The sequence below is a fragment of the Symsagittifera roscoffensis genome, chromosome 4, assembly GCF_963678635.1.
Source record: "Symsagittifera roscoffensis chromosome 4, txSymRosc1.1, whole genome shotgun sequence".
NCBI classification, from domain to species: Eukaryota; Metazoa; Xenacoelomorpha; order Acoela; family Convolutidae; genus Symsagittifera; species Symsagittifera roscoffensis.
The window spans coordinates 21,428,468-21,449,792 of NC_087065.1; the positions used below are offsets into that span (position 1 = coordinate 21,428,468).

General features: G+C 35.8%; 1 protein-coding gene and 1 long non-coding RNA gene across 2 annotated transcripts in view; one reads left to right on the forward strand and one right to left on the reverse strand.

Annotated features, from left to right (window-relative positions):
* Positions 1-7,743: 7,743 nt before the first annotated feature.
* Positions 7,744-10,918, forward strand: LOC134843548 (uncharacterized). The gene is made up of 2 exons (XR_010162601.1): positions 7,744-8,184; positions 10,605-10,918. It is a non-coding gene; the product is annotated as an uncharacterized LOC134843548 (long non-coding RNA).
* Positions 10,919-10,972: 54 nt separating this feature from the next.
* Positions 10,973-21,325, reverse strand: part of LOC134843547 (uncharacterized) — a 39,770-nt gene continuing 29,417 nt past the window's right edge. The window contains exons 7-11 of the mRNA XM_063859657.1: positions 15,744-15,911; positions 14,949-15,207; positions 12,246-12,572; positions 11,657-11,805; positions 10,973-11,282 (exon numbers count right to left, since the gene is read on the reverse strand). Of these exons, the coding sequence (XP_063715727.1) occupies positions 11,121-11,282; positions 11,657-11,805; positions 12,246-12,572; positions 14,949-15,207; positions 15,744-15,911 (1,065 nt within the window). The 3' untranslated portion in view covers positions 10,973-11,120. The remainder of the gene's footprint in view (positions 11,283-11,656; positions 11,806-12,245; positions 12,573-14,948; positions 15,208-15,743; positions 15,912-21,325) is intronic.

Sequence of the window (21,325 nt, forward strand, 5' to 3'; positions counted from 1 at the left end):
CATAATAAAAAGGTAGATTGTTTGATTTAGATTGAAAATTAGTTTTTGCAAAATTCCGCTCAAATTAACGTCTTTAAAAAGCGTGAATTGAAAAATAAATTTCAAACCAAAACCGAATTTGTAGAATTTATTCCGTTTCAGTGAGGCGCTCTTTTTGTCTTGTCAAGCAAATGAGGCTGGCTGGATCAAACGCTGCTCCAAATCGGGTTTTGTGGCTGCCTTTTTAATCGGGACCAAGTTAACATCTTCCCCCCCCCCCTTCCCAAGCCGTTTGAGGGGGAAGGTATTAACTTGGTTTTAAGTTGTGATTTTTCAGTCAATCAGAATCGAGCATTTTACTTGCAGCGCATAGCATATTTAAATTAAATTAAGGGTTGCGGTGGAGGATCTCAACTTGTTCTATTTGGGGGGGGGGGGGGAAGGATGTTAACTTGATCCTTTAATTGTTCTATCAATTTTCACTGAGCGTTCTAACAAAATATTTTTTTGCGAAAGTAAAATACAACTTTATCCCACTGTTTTCAACTCAGCTGGGACGTAGTGTTGGCTCTAAACTACATCCCTTCTCGGGTACCTAGTAACGAATATTGGATCAACCGTACAATATCCGACCCCCCCTCTACGTCGTGAGGCGACATTTCGTAACAGGTGACAATTCGTAACAAGCGACAATTTGTTATGGTAGATTAAGCTGGGAACACTGATTCTCGCGCAGTATTCCTCTGTTTTCGGATGTAAGCGCAGACGAGCGAAGCGGAGCTGCGCCTACATTTTACTTGTCAATGCTTTGTTAAGAGTTGTCTTGTTACAAACTTTACACCTTCAACAAATTGTCGCCTGTTACGAAATATCGCCTTGCCCCCTTAAGCATTACGAGGTCAAACTGCGCACTGGATGGGCGCACATTTTTGTGTTTGTGTGTTCCTGGATTCCAGGGACAAGTCTTTAAACATGTTAAAGTTTTGTCGGAACGATCAAAAAAATGATAGAACAAAAGAGGAACAAAAGGTGCGTCCTCTTTGCGGAATCGGCTTACACTTCCCAAAAAGCACAGTTTGGCTATGTAACGAGTGACTGTAGATTTTCCTCCACAAGCATGCGTTAATTTTGAAAAAAAATCTGTATAAAAGATGCATTTCATACAAACGTGAAAATATAATAAATTTTTACAATTTCATGCGGGATTGCATTTGTATGCAGTTGATTACGCAAATTAATGTTTCATTTTCTAAAGAAAAACTATGCTTAGACAGGCTGGATAGCGTATCATCGCAGAAGCCACAATTCAGTTTTCTTTAGTGATGCGGTTAATTATGAACGAATCTAGGCTATACTCAAAGTTAGCTTATAAAATATTCATGTTTTCTCCCCCCCCCCCAAATCGATAAGTGGATGTGTGTAGGGGACGTGTGAATGTTCCGACTGTCCATAAATTGGTCTCGAATAGTTTTTGGTTAGGTAGATGGAATTTAAAAAGATAGTGTAGTGCGGGATAGTTCTCAATGCCCTCTTATAGTCACACGTCAGTGGTGAGCGCACTTCTTCTGGGAGCTCGCAGATTCATGGAGCGAGCCCCCACGTTAAAAGTTTTTGAGAATTGGTCGGAAAAAAAAACACCCCGAGAATATACGATCCATATTTTCTCGAAAGTCGAAAAAATCAACGGTTAACCATTTCACCTTGTCGTAAAATGATGAAATTTTGCATGCTGAAAAAACTAACAGTTCTGAAAACATTTATTCAGCATACCTTACTTCGTAACCTTAAGCATTCTGCCATAATAACACGTAAGACAATTTAAAAATTAGAAATTTTGAAATATGGGGGTTGGGGAGTGGAAAAGAGCCCAAGTGCGTTCAGCCACGCTAACTTTTTGAGTTTTTTTCAGTGCTACTAATTGTATGTAAAACTCATTACTCAACTTGATTTCATGTTTTGAGGGGGTTGTCTACCCGTAAGATGTGGAACCTCTGATTAACAGTGGTGATTTCAAACTTATATTTCTTTTCGCAGCAATTGAGTTCATCGATTGAAGAACGGTATATTGACAAACACGAAGAGAAAAAAATGAAAGTTCTAAAGATGTTTCCTTTCACGCGACCCACAATTCATGCTTTCAAGTGGCAAACGCTTTTATTCGGACAGTTTTTGTTTTGCAAAAAATGAACCACAACTGTTTTCAAGAGAGCGCATAACACGGGCATAAAGGAAGGCAACAACAAAAAAAATCACTTGAGCATGAACCTATGCAGCTTGATCTATCCAAAAACTGGGAGAAACATTTTTGAGTTACACTCATTTATACAAAACCTGGAAAACCAGTACAGCATGCAAAAAACTTCGAGTTGACATCTAAGTGAAACTTTTCGTTCCATTGCTGGCCAAAAACCGTTCCGATTTTTTGAAAGCAAAACTCCGTTCTAAAAAGCAAAGCCCTACGAGAACAATGGAATGAGAAATAAGAAGGATGACATTTAAAATAAAAACGGTCGCTCAGTCATTGAACTCTCAACTTCTCGTTTGATCATAATGTCGACAAGCTAATCCAGAAAACAATGAGTGTTCAAAAAGTTATCTGAACGCTTCTAAAAATTTTTACTCCAGTGAAACGAGTTGAATTAAGTATTTATCTTTTTAGATACGATACAAAAATTCCAAATTTAACAAAACTAAAAAACTTCAAGGCAAAACTACCAATTTCTTGACTCAACTTAGTCCACCTTTCGGGTTTACAAAGCAGTATAAGTAGTCGACCAAAGTAAAGGTTTTCAGGTATTATCGACGCTGATTTGGGGATTATACCTTGAAAACCCATTGCAACCAGGGGCGGATGTAGGGGGGCGGAGAGGGGGGCAGCGAACGCTTCCCCCCTCAGGGATTCGACCCCCTGTCGACACAAAGGGTACCCCCATTGAATTATTATGAGATATCCAATTTTAGCCGACGAACCCGAAAATTTTTCTAAAGGCGCCTTTGGCGCCAATATATACTTATTTTAAGGGGGAGCGCGCGCCGAAAAAACGCGATTTTTTGGTTAAATTTTTCCATAAAGTGGCCTAAAGACGTTTTTAAAGTGGCCTAAAAACGTCTTTATGGCCTGTTTTTTTCCAAATTTTGCCTGCGGCGCAGAATATTTTGCCAAAACAGGGACTTTTTAGTGCTCAGGAGAGCTCGGAAAACCAATTTGGTGGACTTAAAAAAAGTAGACAAAACTTCGCGAAAATTTTTAAATTTTTTGAAAATCCGCCCCCCCCCCTCTCGAGAAAATCCTAGATCCGTCCATTATTGCAACCATATTTGTTGTCAGGTATCTTACACCAGAGTTATCTTTCACTCAACGCGCTTTTGACAGAGTTTGATGTTTTTTGATAACATTTGAATCTTTTTGCAAACTTTTTACAAAATTTTAGGTTTACCTACGGCCGACTACAGCTTATCAACCAGAGCAATATTTTTTTCGATACTTTACATGCTTACAACATATCTTGTAACATTATGATCAGTTTATAACTCAAGCATCTGAGACGTGCTTTTGGCTGCAGCCAAGGTAGAGTAAATATTCTTGCAAGCACACTGATAGGCCTTCACTAGCACTAGGAATTAGTTTTTCTACTAAATATTTTCATTGTACTTATTTCAAGCCTAAATTCGACATAACTTGCTGTGAGGCTGGCCTCCCAACTTTAAGTCTACCAGACTTTTAAAGATAAATGTTCATGTTCTTTGAATATAATTACCGCTCTATTTTTTATACTTAATGCAGTCGTTTCTTAGGTGCTCGACAAAAATTTATGTATACCAACCTGGAAACAGCAAAAAAAAGTAAAAAGTATTTGTTTACATCAATTATTCTTGTCTGTAAATATGAAAAGTAGCAAAAAGCGAAGGAAGTATAAGTCATACAGCGCGTAAAACTGAAACTAAACCTAGTTTTAATTTTTTAGTTCAAATTACTACTCAAGCTAAAAGGGAAATTTTAGGGGCATTTACTCAAAGTTATTTATCAGAAAGGAAAAACAAAGACTCAAAGGGGGCATAAAGTATGTTTTGAAGCAGTCAATTTTTTTACTACAGAACATAAGATCGCTTACAAAAAACTTTCATGAATTTTAAGCTTTCGTTCGTTGAGCAATTAAATCCAAAGCCAAAAACGATATGTTCAAAAAAAAAGAAGACGCAGAGAATGTACATATGTCAAAGAAAATGAGTAACCTTCGCCCAGACATTAAACAGTGACGGAGCGTAGAAAAAGTACCTTTTGACGAATGGTTGACGTCAGTTACCTTAACCCTACTCTTTTTTAACCGTCTTGACCTAGCCAGTTGTTTTTCTGGTCTGTTAAGGGCCAAGTACCTTGTTACCAATTGTAGGCAATCAGCCAAACGAAATTCGATCAGCTTTCGTTTACATGCAAAAATAACCACATAGCTGGATCTCGGATTCCCAGACAACGTGATTACTATTTAAAAAAATGTCTATAAAACCACAATTAGATATGCTTTTACGAACAGTTATATACTAAATACATTAGAGATGGATTAAATCTTTCCTCGACTCTAAATGCTCATGCTCTGAAATATTAAATTAATATTGGAGTAAAGTAAGTGCGTTCAGGGCGTTACAGCAGCTAAAATATGATTCAAGTTTTCTAACAGTCTCTCGGCACCGGGCCTCTTCCGGAGATAACGTCGTTGACTCTCTGATTTCGTTGCACGGGAGGGTTCGGATCCGTCCTGAATGCCCCACTGGATCTTCCGCTTCCACAATCTTCTTCTGTTGACAAGCACCTTGTTTTATTCTCGTGTTACAACAAGAGGCTCCGTTTATCTTCTATTTCTTTCTCTCTTTTATCGACTTTTCTCCGTCTTGTAATCGGCTGTTCTGTTTTTTTTTTGTTTTTTTTTTGGTCAAAATGGTCGTTTGGTCTCAGAAATTTTGGAGTCTAAATCAAAATTTTGAAAACCCAAAATTCTAGAACATTCTCAGCCTCCTTTTCACTGCAACTGCGTTAATAACGCCTCTAAGGTTGTTCTCGGCGTGCGTCGGAAGTTTCGACTGTGCCATCCGGGGGATTGGCACTATGTCAGTTTTGAGGTCAAAGCCAAAAGCGATATGTATAATCAAGAGCAATTGTCAGAGCCGAAAGCGATATGTTTTACAGCAACTTGGTTGAAGGAAAGTCAATTAATTAATCTATTTCAAAAACTTATGTAACAACCTTTAGTTGAATGAGCAAAAAAGAAACAGTGGTGACGGCGAAAGTAAATATTTCAGAGAAACATTAAGTACAAGACACTCAAAAATTTATATGATAACAAACTCCAATTTCTTATGATTCGAATTCTGACAAAAACTTTGCAAAAATCACACTTTTTGTGTGTACACAAATCACGAAACGCAAACAAAAGACAAGTTTCCTAAATATTTAAATAGTCTTTTGATTGACCCCAAACAAAACTTGTAGTATGTGTTGATTTGTACACAAACACATTGATCAAAATCAAGAGAAAAAGTGGACTGCAAAAATACACAAAGAAGGTAAAAAAAAACATATACTATTTCAGACCAATTTTTTATCATCAATTTTTTGAAGAGCTCATCTCTAACAGGGGTAAGGACAGTTTTGGACAAAGTTAATGCGTTTAATCAAAATCAAATCAGGTTTAGATCAAAATGTGGCACTATCGATAATTTTGTTACCCTGATTGCGGAAATTAGGTTTCTCTGGAAAGATCATCCCATGTTAACCCAAAGTATACTCATGGAGCTAAAACGTTAATTGTCAGTCACTTGGTTTTATGGGGCATTATTTCAATTTAATGAAAACGTAATCAGCAAACAGAAAACAAAATGTATAAATCTCGAGAAAAAATCAAAACTTGAAGGAATAAATTTTGGTGTCCCTCAGGGATCTCCTCTCGGGCCCACTTCTATTCATCTTTCAAATGAATGACAGAAAAAAAGCAATAGTACTCAACAAGGTAGTAACATATTAGTATATGCTGATGACTACTGTCACAACAACCCTGTTATCAAAAAGTTCGAAAGCAGATAATCAAAAAATCTAAAACGCAAATAATGTTTGGTTAGCAAGCAAAAAACTAACACTTAACACACAAAAACTAAGCTTATGGTTTTTGATATAAATAAACTGTTAAACTCTCTTAAGATACAACAATAAATGGACAGACATTAGAAGAACTCAAAATTTCAATTATCTTGGAATAGTTATAGATGAAATATAACACATCGAAAACCACAGAAGTTAATTAGAGATAAAAGAAGAGCTTAAAACTTTATGCAAAACAAAACGGAGTGAATACCAATCCAAAATTTTACAAAAAAGGAATTGCAGAAGAAGCAACAAAAATTTTCTAACTAAGAGAAAAATAACGAGAGCTGTAGCAATACACGCAAAATTTGCATCAAAGCACTCGGTTGCTGCTATAACTAGTGTCCTCCTCAACTCTTTGCTTTTTTGTTCCCTAAACTTACAGAAATAATTAAAAGTTTTCATAACAAGTAACTAAACAACTTCAACCATCAATTTTTAGATAATTATATTCAAGCTAATAGTGACCTGATAATTAAGCTGTTTTGTAGTTAAACTATATTCAATCTGAACTTACGTCCTTCATTAACTTTCGACAACATTTTTCAAAGAAGTTTTTGATTCTGGTCATTTTGATTCTGCTAACGATAAGACTTATCCCCTTTCATCTTTTGCGAGCACGTTTTTATTTCCCCTATCTACAAGGCTTTAATTCTCGCTCTGAGACGCCTGAAAACAGGATTAATCTAGTTTATGGCGCTTTTTCAAGACATGTTTTTGTAAAAGAATTTTTCTTTTGTAATCCGTTCTTGTAATGATTTCACTCCTGAACAAATTTTTTATGATTTTTTTCTAGAAAAAGTTAATAGGAAATTTAGACATCAAAAGTGCTAAAATTAATTTTTAATTGCTTTTCGATTTGCAAGAAAAGTTTTTAAATATTTAATTTTTTATCAATTCAAGTATCTTTATCATTTTGGAATTTTGTTGCTACTTGTACAGCAACCGGTATTCGTTGTTTGATTTTGTTTTGGACTTGGTCAGAGTCAGCTGAGTGCTACGTACGTTCAAACTGTGGTTGTGTTAATGCCATTGACGATAAGATTTAATATTATGTTTATTTTTGACAATTGAAAATTGCCAGGAGAGACTGGATGCAGCTTTGAAGACAGTTGGGCAATTAGCACAATAAACTTCTGAAAACTTAAGAAATCTGCTGTTTAAGAATGGTCAAAAAATGTACCGACTGATTATTCATGATGGGATTTTCGACTGGTTATGCCAGATAGCGCAATTGTCGTGAGCCGGTGCGGTTTTGAGGCTATAGCGCTCGTAAATGCTTAGTCGTATGCCCTTCTTGTTGTAATAGGCTGCAATGCTTACAGATTTTGAAAAAGAGGCACGCCTTGACAAAAAAAACGTGAAATATGAAGGGAAAGTTTTAAAAAATGCCACAACGCACTCTTTATCTTGAGAATTTTTCGAGAAAAATAGTGTTTTTTTTTGTATTATGAAACTGTCGAAGAAAAATATGATAATAATAATGTGAGAAAATTTTGTGGATCCGCGCCAAAGAATTTCACCAGATCCAAACACGTTGATGATGTTTCAAAATACTCATTCATTTGCAATTCACGCATGTTTGCTAGACAAATTGACAAAAGATTTCAGCTTGTTTTGCAAACCCTCTGCAATGCATGCCACCTAGTTCTATTCTCCTAGCGATATTTGCCACCTTGTTTATTCCAACATTTCGCTCTGCTTACATTATCAACAAATACCAAACCCACCAAACTGAACTAATTTTTCATTTCTCTTCATACGCTTAAAGCAATCGGGGTAACCTAGACACTCTTGTACCATTGCTTGATTCAGCCAGCGGAAATAATAATTCAGGCTCCAAGTTCCACCTTCCCAGAGTTTACTTCCTACGTGACTTGCCTTTGAATAGTGTTTTCCTTTCTCTCGGATCTGTTTCTATCACTGAAGTACAAGTGTGGGTATTTGAATAGCAATGGGTAACGTGATCTGGACAGTGATCTGGTTCATCCTCCTCCTCATCCTCTTCTGGCCCCTCGCCTTCTTCCTCTGCTTCTTCTACGTCATCTGTCTCCCATTCTCAGCATGCATAGGTCAGTCAGGTCCTGTTTCTTCTGTAGTTCTCTCCTTTCTTAAGGGGCATGGTTTTAGGGTAGGGGTTATAACCTCTACTACTATATCATGCACCATAACAAAACACAGAACCATTCGAACCCCTCGTGTTACAAGAGCTATCGTCGGATTTTTGTTCCAGTTGTTAAGAAAATGGTGGAAAATGTGTGCTCCGTGTTGGTGCTGTTAGACAATATTCGACTATGTAATGATTTAGTTTTGACGGAAATTTTTAATACCATCTAAATGGAATATCTTGAGTTCAAATTTTAAAAAAAAGATATAATTGAAAAAATATTTCTATAATCTTCAAATTCTTTGAACCTCAATTGAAAAAAAAATATTTCTATAATCTTCAAATTCTTTGAACCTCAAACCTCCAAAAACTTTATCATAGTTTTTTTGTTAGATAAAAGTAAAAAAAAATTGCATAAACTGGATCAAAGAGCAACTTTTTTAATCCACTGGGAAACCTGACATTTTATTTCTTTCAATTTGTCTGAAGCTGCTTTTAGTTCACTTTCGAAACTAAAAACACTATTTTTTGCGCTATTTCAAATTTTGTATTTGGATACCGTGATTTCCTTTCTTTAGAAAAGATTTACACATAGACGAAGATTTGCTTAGCACACACTAACACACTAGCCAGAACACGACAAAAAGCATCTCAATAAATAAAGTGCAATAAGAAAAAGTAGAAATAAGCCTCGAATTAGTAAAACTTTGGCTACACCTGGGCTTCGAACCTACTGCGACCTAAAAATTGAATGGTTAGTGCAAGAGTGGCACTGAGTGGTTAGTGCGAATCTCGCGCACTAACCACTTAGCCACGGACGCTTAATTGATACCTAACACTAGCCAAAAAAAAAGCAGAGAACAGATGCTAGGCAATTTACATTGCTACAGTGAAATTTCCATATGCACTTTTGCTTGCAAGTTAGGGTAGAAAAAAGGAAATTCGCACAAATACACTAGCTGCTCATTAGTGTAATAATTGAAATTCAAAAACAAACCGCAAACAAATCAAATTTAATTGTGCACAATTATTAAGACTTTTTTTCAGAAACAAAAAATTATTTCGACACACATAGTGTCTTCTCTAAATGACACTTTAAAACATAGCCAACTGACAGCTGTGAAAGAAAGATGAAAGCAAGGAAAGAGAATCAAGGTTACTGGTTTTCTGAAAAAATTAAACTTCCGCAACTTAAAGAAAAAATATATGCTCTTAAACCTCTTTGAATTTCACGAACATTTTATGAACCTTCTTTGATAACTTCAACCCAATTTGAGAAAACTGGATCGATAGGTGAAAAACTTAGAAGTCGATCTTGTTTTTCGTGACTTTGTTATTTCTGCTGTTCATGATGAAGTTTGCCTTCCTTTTACCAAAGGAAAGGGAGTAAACTGAAAAAATCAAATGTCAAACTCCATAAAATCAAAATTGAGCGAGAACAAGCACAAAAAAATCAAGAACTATATAAGAGTACTTACTACGTTCATTACTCTTAAAAACTGGGGTAAAAAATCTTCTAGTAATAAGGAAAACAAAATTGCGCTTGAGTATACAACACGCAGATTCGACGCAACCAATCTTTTGCATAGGCGTCCTCTGCGACTTGTACCACTTTCAATGACGAAACTCAGTAACTCTCCTTGAAATTTGTCTAACAGCAAACTAAATCATGATTTCAATTATCAAAACGCTATCACATGTTTTTCTGATAAGTAATTAAAACACACAGGGGCGGATCTAGGGTTTTCTCGAAGTGGGGGGGGGGGGGGGATTTTCAAAAAATTATCGAACATTTTGTCGACCTTTTTTTAGGTCAACCAAATTGATTTTCCCAGCTCTCCCTAAGCACGGTTTAGTCCCTGTTTTGGCCAAATTTTCTGCGCCGCAGAAAAATAGTCCAAAAAAGGCGTTTTTGAGAACTTTTTGAAAAATGTTGACCAAAAAATCGCTGAAAAAAATCGTTGACCAAAAAATGTTGACCAGAGTCGGTCGCTTAGGAAAATTCTAGTCAGTCGGCCAAAAATGGATTGCTTAAAAAGTACCAAAGGGGGGACGAAAAATAAAAAAATGTCTCGTTTTTGAATTTTAATATTGCCTGGCTGTGGAATTTCAAGGTACAAAAAAGTTTTAATGTCTAAGAGAGTTAAATGTTTTTTAGGCATTTAAAGGCAATCTAATTAACTCTGAAAAACATACCCAGACTTTTCTCTAACTTCGAATAGTAATTCCCCATGTGCTGAATCTAGTGGTTCAAAAAATCTGACATGTACTCAAAAATCTGACAAAATTTGACCTTTTCAGACAAGTCTGAAAAATCTGCCAGAGAGACCACACTGTACTAACGCATGACTACAACATGTGTATGATTACAACATTGTGTTTAAGGCGGTTGTGCGGACATATCCAACTTCCTCCACAAGGGCATTCTATTGTGTCAGAAGGCCACAGTTGCTATGGTACAGGGCAAGTCAGCATTGTAATTCATGCTGCATGTGAGCACCTTCAAGTTTGAAAGATGGCAGCTGATCTTTGACTGGATCCCTGACTTATATTATAGTCACGTATAATTTATTCTTTGAAAATTTAATGTAAATTACATACTGCAGTTTATCTTCGGTGTTTGTTACTTTTTTATCTAGCATGAATGATACCTTTTGCTTTTGATAGACTGACATAATTAACTTTTTTAAACTTCAAAATATATTTATCTCCAAATAAATTACAAATCAAACAAAAATTTCATAAAAGTTTTCATTTAACTTATATATTAATGGTGAAATATCTGGGAAATTCTGACGCGATTTGATAATCATCGGCGCGGCTGATAGAATCGCAAGCCCATCCCCTTTAAAATTGAATGACGGGAAGTTCATTTCTATGGATTCACACAAAAATGATCTTTTACATATCATATCGAGTTCGTTCTTTCTCGTGGGCGGAGTTTGGATCTGCTTCTTTGATGAGTTGGAAGTCAGAGTCTTTCAGTCCGTTTTTGAGCATTACGTACTCCAGTCTTTTCATGTACTCTTCCTTGTCGTGCATGAATGAGGGCACAATGAACACCTCAAGAAATACGAACTTATGATAACAGAAACGGAATGGACAAAATAAAAAAAATTACGAAATGCAACCACTCACGAAAATTAAAAACTTATGTTTGCGGCGAATTTTGAACATTTAAAACTTTTTCATGTTACGAACTGTGTTATGCTGACACTGAAAACATGTTTGCGGCGAATTTTGACCATTTAAAACTTTTTCATGTTACGAACTGTGTTATGCTGACACTGAAAAAATGTGTGCGGCGAAATTTAATTATTTGAGACTTATTCATGTTACGAACTTTGTTATGCTGACACTGACTTACAGTAGTTCAATGCAGAGAGAACTTACATTAATTTTGATATAATAATAAAGGGGTGAACAGCAAATTCTACCTGGTCCTTATTTGCTAGTTTCTTGAGTCTGTTCACATCTTCGAATGCTACTTTGCCTAACTGGATGAGTGCTTTGAAGTCTATCGCTTTCCTATGTTTGAGTATGCTGATTGCACCTGTCAGGTACACTTGATCCTTTACGAAGCAACCTACAAATTACAAGTCATTAGGAAAAAACAATTCGACAAAAAGCACACCATTGAAATTCGATTCAATCTGAAACCTTTGATTGTATTTTGCATCAAATATTATTCTGGTCATCCACTAGGAAACTTCGTTGGACGCTTTAAGGTTTTGCCTAAGCTTAGCTTTAAGAAACTATGATCTATATCATTAATCACGGGAGAACCTATAAATAAGTTTTTTTTTGGAAATCAGAGCCGAAAATAAGCTTCGCATACACAAGCAGAAGTGAAGAGAAACTGAAACGGGGAAATCCCTCATGCGCGAAGGACGTTGATTGGTTGAAATTTTTTTGCGCATTCGTTCCATTGCGCATGAGAATAGCCAGCAACTGAAGCGTCTATATAATGAAAGAATTTTGAAACTTGATTTCCGCTCCAGACGCTGAGTTAAAAAAAATACTCGCCTGGTTTAGAAGTATCCTGCTGCCCTCTTTTAGCCCGCATACAGAACTCCCACCTGCGATGTGGGTTTTTAATAAACGAACCCAGCCACTTGAACAGCTCACTAAATGACATCATAGAAGCCATCACTACGGTATAATAAAGCAGAGCTATCTTGAACAACATCGGCTGGGGTCTCATGATGACCGAATGGATACTGGCCAAACCCTCTTCTGTAGGGTTCATGGGCGACATACGGAACTTAGCTCGGTCAAGGTCGTTCTTCCAGGGTTGCAGGTTGTTGTTGAATCTGCGCATATAATGAGTGCCCAGTTCGTGTCTAAGGACTCCTGAAGTTAGAATCGGGTTTGAACATTGAAAAGAAAAAGACAACCGGACATGAAGGGTGATTATAGATTAACATTGACAAAGATGTACCTGCGACAATCGAAATCGAAGAAACAGTATCTTTGATTGAACTAGAAACTGGGATCAATCATACAATTCGACCCCCATTCCCCCCCCCCCCCCACACACACACACACCATCGGTTTAAGGAAAAGAAAATACGGATTTTCCATAAGCTAAGTTTGAGTATAGTTTAGATTCGTTCAAAATGAACCGTATTACTAATCAAAAATGAATTAAAACATTAATTTGTACAATTACCAGCATAATAAAAAAATATAGAAGTCAGTCTTAATTGCACGTTTGTATGAATTGCATATGTTATACAGAATAACTTTTTTTGAAATTAATACATGCTTGGGGAGGGCATTGTACTGTAAGTCACTTACGGTGAGGGATTATACGGTTGACCCAAAAACTGATATCAAACCTATATCACTGTTCTTTTTTGAATTATATTAAACCAGAAACGGGGGGAAATTAGAAAATACAATGTTCAAAATTTGTATCGCACAGATTTATGTTATCAAACATTTATTGCAGCCTACTTGCTTCTGTCTTTTCATTATGTTGGCTACGTCTTAAGTCTACTCTCTAATGAAAAAGCCGAGCTGACTGAGGTTATGAGTCAGACTCCATAGTCCATGTTCGATGCCTTCTCTCGTGTTGGTAAGAGAAATTTTTTCGCCGCGCATACATTTAGAGCCGTAATCGTCGAAAAGAAGTACAATCTAGCAAGGTATGAAGGCAGTCCAAGATGTGTCTCCATTGGTTGATGACATGTTCGGGATGTTGTTGTGCCGAGAAATTTTAGATTTTTTCTTCCATCAAAACTGTCGTTTCTATCGAAATCTCCAAAATTGCAAGGAAGGGCCTTCGGTGACCCATTTTACACCTTCAGTCGGATCTGGCTGTAGAATCAGTACCACATGGGCTCGGTTTGTCTAAAATAATATTTTGCTTGATACGTATGGGATCACCAAGCATAGTAGCAAACTGTCGTCAACAACCGTGATGTCGCGAAGCAGCTTTGTATCTTCATAAGAGTGCACATCGCTTGGTAAAATTGCTAATCTCAGGCGATGGCCCTCTCTTTTCTGACTTCTATACACTGCATCGGTTAATGCCAACAAACATTTTTGAGGCACGAGAAAGTGTAGTCTCTGGTCTAGGAGCGAGGAAATTTGATATATTTGTTTTGAACGCACCCAGAGCAGACTTCTAGCTCATTGTGTGCATGGATGACAACGAAGTGACGCAGCAGTGGCGCCATTGAAATTGAGTAGTAAATTTGCGAATAAAGTTTATGTGCAGACTCTGAGTCAATGAAAGTTACTATGTACTGCCTCAAACTGGGCATGAATAATGTTCTAGAGTTTCAATTTTCTGTTGTTACGCCAATTTGTTTTCAGCTAGTTTAAAAGATATGGCAAATGACTTCATTTTAATGACAACTCGATTTCAGAGACTAAGTCTGTGATTGCCGTTGAATACTCTTCTAGCAATTCGATGTTGTAAGCATTGGAACATGCTCGGTGTTGGCAGAAGCCAAAAACCCCCATCATCCCGCAGCTTTCCGAATCTCCCATGACGGCTCCAGAGCCGAAACCGCTAATGCCAGAAAACACCGCTCCGGCTACAAATCAAGCTCTCCTGCCGGTACGATCTGTTTCAATTAAAAGTTCCATCCTTGATCTGAATGATTTCTTTTTTCGCTGACTGTACTTTTTGTAAAAATTTTTTTATCAGCCAGTCGATGTTGAATGGATCGGTGATCTTATTGAAAATCATCGAAAACCAATTAAAAATTCGATGGATGGTGTCCTTTTTGCTCTGAAAATTTGTCGAGAACTGATTCATCTCAGCTTTCATTGTGAAATTGTTCGTCGGAAATAGCAGGACACTGATGGTTTAGAGAAGTTCAATTAAAAACGAAATGTAGGCCAGCTCGGTTTTCTCCTAGTTTCTTGAAGTGGTCAAGATTTTTTAACAAAAATTGTTTATTTAATGGTATTCACTTAGTGATCGGTAAACAAACTGACCATCAGAAATTCCTCGTAACCTGAGCTTCAATGGTCTGATTTTTACTTCTGAAATGGTGTTTTGCCTAAGTTTATACTGTTTTTTGCCGGCAAACATTCCATATAAGTGAGGTTTTTGTCGTATTTGCCTACAAAAAATTAGAGAAAACAGAAATTGTAACAATGATGGAACAACAAAGATAACACAATAACTTGAAAAGCGATCTGTTATTGACAACTTTTCACGTTGTCAGTTTACACTCATTTTACTGTCTTTCAATTAACAAATTGTTTTACCCTCGATTGTTCCCGTGTAAATATTGCCCAATTTGAGACTCAGCACCCCGTAATTATTCATTTTGCCCATAGATGCAGTGCTTAGCAAGTCAGTGGATATGTTGATCATGATGTCGTGGGGTCGGATACCCTCGCGTGAACAGTAGGTGTCCACGTAGGATAGGATCTCATATCTGCTCATCTGCTCTCCTAGACTCTGCTGGTCGAAGTTATCGTAGCTTCCGTAGCTTTTCAGCAGGTGCGTGAGGATCTTCTCACCCTATGATAAATGAATTTGTAAAATGTTTGTATGAGACCGTTCTATATGTTATATTAGTTAATCCAGCAAGCCATACGTCATTTTTACCAGCGGCGTATCTCGGATTTTCGCGAGCGGAGTGGGGCGGATTTTCATTAAAAAATTCGCAGGCAAAATTTTGAAAAAAAAACAGGCAAAAAGGCGTTTTTAGGCCTTTCGTGAAAAAATTAGTAAATAGTTAGAAAAATTTTAGGGTCTGTCAGCCAAAAATGGATATCTCTAATTAGTATAAAGGGGGCCCTTTGGGTCGGCAGAGGGTCGAATCCCTGAGGGGGATGGGCATCCCCTTAAATCCGCTGGTAATTGTTATCATACCATTTGTTCAGACACAGTTCTTAAAACCAACAAAAGCATTTTTTCTTGCTTCGCTAGACCATTGATTTATGTCAAGTTTATTATGATTTAAAAACATATCAACGACAGCAAAGTAAAAACTTTCTTTTTCAATTTGAAAATTGAAACGATTTATGGGACGACACTGTTTTGTTTATACTTACTATTTCGATATACTTAGTGCATGGCTCAGAGTACTTATCCAGCACTTCGGGGGGACATGGGTGGGCGTATGTGAACTGGGGCTCATAGGTGAAGTCACTGTTGAAGAAGCGCACTCTCTCTTCGCTTACGTTGGATGGCTGCACTGCATGGATGACATTGATGCGCAGCTGACACGGAAAACAGAAAGTAGCTTAGCTTGAGGAGTTTCAATTTTATTTGGCACTATTGGAACCTGATCTAAACTACATTTTATGATTGGATAAATTAAATGTTTTACCAATGTAAAGTATTTAATATTAACCAATCATGATCCATCAAACTAACAACCCACTTATTTGTAAGTGCTGAAGTTACTTGTAATTTCAGCACCAGAGAGATTTGAATTTAACTTAGAAATTAGTTGGACTCTCCCGAGCACTTCAGCAACCGCAATAAACCAGTATACCCTAGATCTATTGAGCCTAGCAGAGACTAGTTAAACAACCTGAGACTAGATAGTATAAGAGTAAGATTAGGATCGGTATTAGACTAAGAAGTTGCACGAATCTATCCGGCCGAAAATAAGATAGCGTGACGAGCAGACGGTGTACCCTATCCGAAATTACTCTATGAGTTAACCACATCGGTCCTAACTCATCTGGTGCGACCATAAGTCTCGAACAAGACCTTAATAGCTTAGAATTAACCAAAATAGATTAGAAATTAGACAAAAACATTTAAAAAATGTTATACGACAATAATTTAATCGAAATGTCTCTACGACTCAATAGATCAGAGCCAATATTCCGAACCATAACAGAACTACCCGGAATTGGAAGAAGACCTCGAACCAAAGACGACATACGACAAAGTAGAAACTTGCCGTATAGTTATATGATAGTTCGGCAAAAGCCAGAACAAACTTTTATATTTCGAATACTACTTGCAATGAATTTAGATTTTCATTTGCAAACATAAAACCTTGAAGTTAATCTTCAAAATCATTTCAGGCGCTAAACAAAATTATTAATATACAATAACGATTGATAAAAAGATCTAAGATCGTTTTCCTAAAACTCTGCAGTAATATACAAAACATGTTTGAAAAATATTTATTGGAAAATAAAAATAAAAATTAGTAGCATGACAATAAATGGTTAATAATCATAAATCATCCTGTTGTTCCAGCTCCATCACCTAAAACATAACAGCAATCATAAATCCACTAATATCATCAAAACACTAAATCTTTCCTTTACACAAATTTAAAAATTTATTAAAACTTAAATTCACTTAATTTTAAAACCAGATCATCAAGGCTTATCCTTGGATCTTAAATCATTTTCTACTTAATTAAATTTCAAATTTGATCATCAAGGCTTATCCTTGGATCAAACAGAACAACTTTGTTCTCCCCCACCCACTTAATTAGTGTCTAACGACCTCAAACGTCGATTCACTACCCAACCCTTTCTAAAGACCTAAGACTAATAGAAATTTTTAAACAAAACTAATCATTCAAATTAGGATAAACAGTGAAGAACTTCGGTTATTCATCCTTCACTTGACCCCCCCCCCTCTTAACAGACCCAGGATAAATCTTAGACTTAGTAAGTTTAAAATAGTATCTAACGAACTACTCGCGTTCTAATTATACCTGAACCTTGTGGATCGATTTACTATTCTCCAACCCTTGAACACAATCACTACCCCTAAGTAAGATTAAGTAAGTTAACACCTTAACTTATACTAGCCACGAGAAAGTAAAGAATCATTCTTCGGAATCGATATACTTTTCTCTCCAACCCTGAACAAACAGACCCAGGTTAAGCTAACCAAAAAATCGTAAGAACTAACAGTTTAGGAAAATAGAAATCATTTAACAACCTTTTGCATCCGTCATCCTAAACCTTATGTCATTTAAAAACCTAGGAAATAAACAAACAATCGTTTTACACAATTGTGAAATAGAAAACAAAAAATACGACCTTGTAATCACACCTCATACACAAACAGTTGGATACATTCGAACAAAACGACAAACACTAAAGAGAAAAATAATAACTAAACAAAGACAAATAACACGAAAAAGATTTTCAAAAAATCGAAACGCATTTTCAGAATCAGAAACCAACAGTTTAGACGAACTTTACAAACTAAAAGAATCAATAGACAAAAATTGCCCAATTCACGATCAATTATATTTCTCTGACTCAGAAACAACTTCAAATTCATCACAAAGAGGAAAAAGAAGAATAAAAAAGCAGTACAAACACAAACCAGTACATTTATACAATTGGAATCAACCAATTCGACACATTAATAATTACATATTAACAGTCATCGAACGAAAAAATGAGCTCAACGCACACTCCAGGTGAAGAAACTCCAGATGATGATGAAATCTTTCCTTTTATAGTAGACGCAGATACTGATAGAGGACAACACATATTTTGTCAAAATTTACTCGTAAATTTATTTGAACCCGGAATCAGTCCATGTAAAACAGAGTTCCCAGATGTAAAAATCAAACGACAAATCATAGACCACTACTTAAAAGATATATGCAACATAACACAACAGTATGGAATCTACTCCATAGAATTCACCTCACCAAACCATAATAATAGAAAATATACAATTCAAACAGACGATCTTGATTTAGAATTTTCAAAAGTTTTTTCAGAATATATAAAAAGCATCCAATATCATAACTCACAAAGAGCAAACTCCATATTCACCAATGAAGTTTTCGCAATAATATATAGTTATATTTCGATATTAGAAAACGAAATCCCAATAACAAATGTCTCACCGACAGAAACATCTAAACATTTAAGAGTACGACATGAAATCACACTACTCTCTAGTTATTTAAACATCATTAAAGAAAATTTCACGAAAGACGACGTTTCACAACATACAAAACACGATCTACAAAAAATTTTGGCATGGTTCATAATAGATTATTTCACACACAATATTGATTTAATTGCACAAGCAAGAAAAAATTTTAGACCCCAAAACTCGAACGATGATACCGCTATCACAGAACAATCAGATTATGTTTGGGACCCCGAATGGTCTCATCCCGCATTTATAAGCTTCCCACAATCAATCTCAAGTCAAGCAATAAGTACGATATCTTACATAAGAGATTATGTAAAAGTAATACCATTAACCATTGATGCAACACCATTAAACTATAATACATTTTTGCCCGATACACAAAATAATAGTTTAAACTCTACAGTTATACACAATGAAAACCTCAATGGAACTAGGAATCTTACTCAACAAGATATCCAGACACCATCACACTTCATAAATGAAGAAATTGTACACACAACAACTACACAACAAAGTATTTCACCAATACGCCCAAATTTAACAACACCAAGAAATACAAATCCTTCACAAACACAGGTAACCTTACAATCAACCGTTAAACCTTCGGTTGCCCCTAAATATTCACATATGGATTACCAAACATACAGACCCATGACAATACCATCAAAAACACGCAAAACATTCACTAGAAACAACTTTGCAGACCATAATTATAATTATACACATCCATCAAAAACATATAATCAACCACAAAGAAATTTTAACCAATATACAAGATCTCGAAATTGGGATAACCCAATGACCCAACCTAATTCAATAAATTTCCAAACAAATCCTCCACAGGATCACAGTGAAAATTACCCATTTTTTCAACAAAATAAAAATAAAAAACAGACATCTTATCAAATGGATTATTTATCCTCAGATGATGATTTCTTACAACCAGATATATTTGCACAAAATACTCAAGAATATCGTAGACAAGGAATACAGAAAACACGTACAAATCATAGAAATTTTTCTCCACAACCAATAGATGCACAACATCAACAACCAATTCAACAACAAAATCTAATTAATACACAATCTTTTCAACCAATTCAACAACAAAATCCAATGACTGCACACTCGTATCAAGCATCACAAATGCAAAATGAAATACCACTCCCCTATTATCTCCAACAACATGAAATAACAAGAAACCAACTTTCAAATTTTTCTCAAATGCCAAATGCAGCAGAATCATTACAAATGACAATGAATCCATACCTTATGGGTGGATCATCAATAACATCAAACAAACCTTTAATGGTTTTCACAGGAACAGACCCTGAATATTCTGTAGAAGATTATTTAAATGCAGTAACAGCAAACCTGATTTTAAATATTGGACCTGAACCAATTAATACGCCACTACATCAAAATTGGATACATCGACGCACAGCGTTAATACAAACAACCTTAGATGGCGCAGCCCAAAAATGGTTTTCAGTACTACCTCTAGAAATAAAATCAAACTGGAAAAGGTTTACACAGGAATTTTCAAAAATGTTTGACTCCAAAAGAAACAAACAACAACAAAGAGTTTTATGTAATGAAATTCGCAGATTACCAAACGAAACCATCAAGCAAATAGCAGTACGAATCGAAACACTAGTTCGAAAAGCATATTCATTAAATACACATGACTATAAAAACACAAAGATGACAGAAATCTTAATGATGACCTTAACACCACAATTAAGGAAAATAGCAATAAAAAAGAGAGCATCCCATCCTTCTTCAATTCGCGAACCCGATTTAGATTTTCGAAAACTAGTAGACAAATTAGAACAAGCAGAAATCACGATGAAACTAGAAGAAACGGAAAATCTGAAATTACAATACGTTAACAGAATTGAAACGACTCCCACTAATATTAATAATATACAGGAATCAGAGACAGACCTCGTTGAAAAAATCACTGAAATACTCAATATTTACGAAAAGAACCCAAACTTTAAAGGCAAACCATCTTTCAAAAAATGGTGTAATTATTGCCGACGATACGGACATAGTATTTCCGAATGTAGACAAAAACAGCAAGACAATCAAAATAAACCTCAAAAATATAAAGAACCAAATAAATCATTCTATCAATACATGAAAAAAGATCAAAATCTACCGAACAAAACAGTCCACAGCAACAACAGTTCAGGAAAACCACTCCCGAACAATACAAATTATACAAGAAATCAATCACCATATAACTCAAGTTATAGAGGAAGATCACCAGAACGAAGAAACACGAATAATTCATCACAAAATCACTACAATAGACCAAATAGTCGAAATAACTACTCCAGATCAAATTCAAATACACAACGATTTGTTTCTAGATCTAATTCCCAATCAAGAAATAACTACTATCCAAACAACCAATCACGAAATTCATCATACAATAGGAATAGAAACTACTCCTATAATCGAAATAGAAGTTATTCAAACAACCGAAACCAGAATTACCCGAACAATCAATCAAGGAATAACTCATATAATAGATCGAACTATAACAGACCAAACAATAATTACCAAAACAGATCGCGAAATAATTCACAAAATCGACACTCAAGTTATACTAATCGTTATAGAAATTATTCCCAATCACCACACCGGAATAATAATAACTATAATAATTCTAATAATCGCCACAGAAGTAGTACACCTAAACATCAAAGACAAATCAATCAAGTACAGTCTAACCCAGAAACAA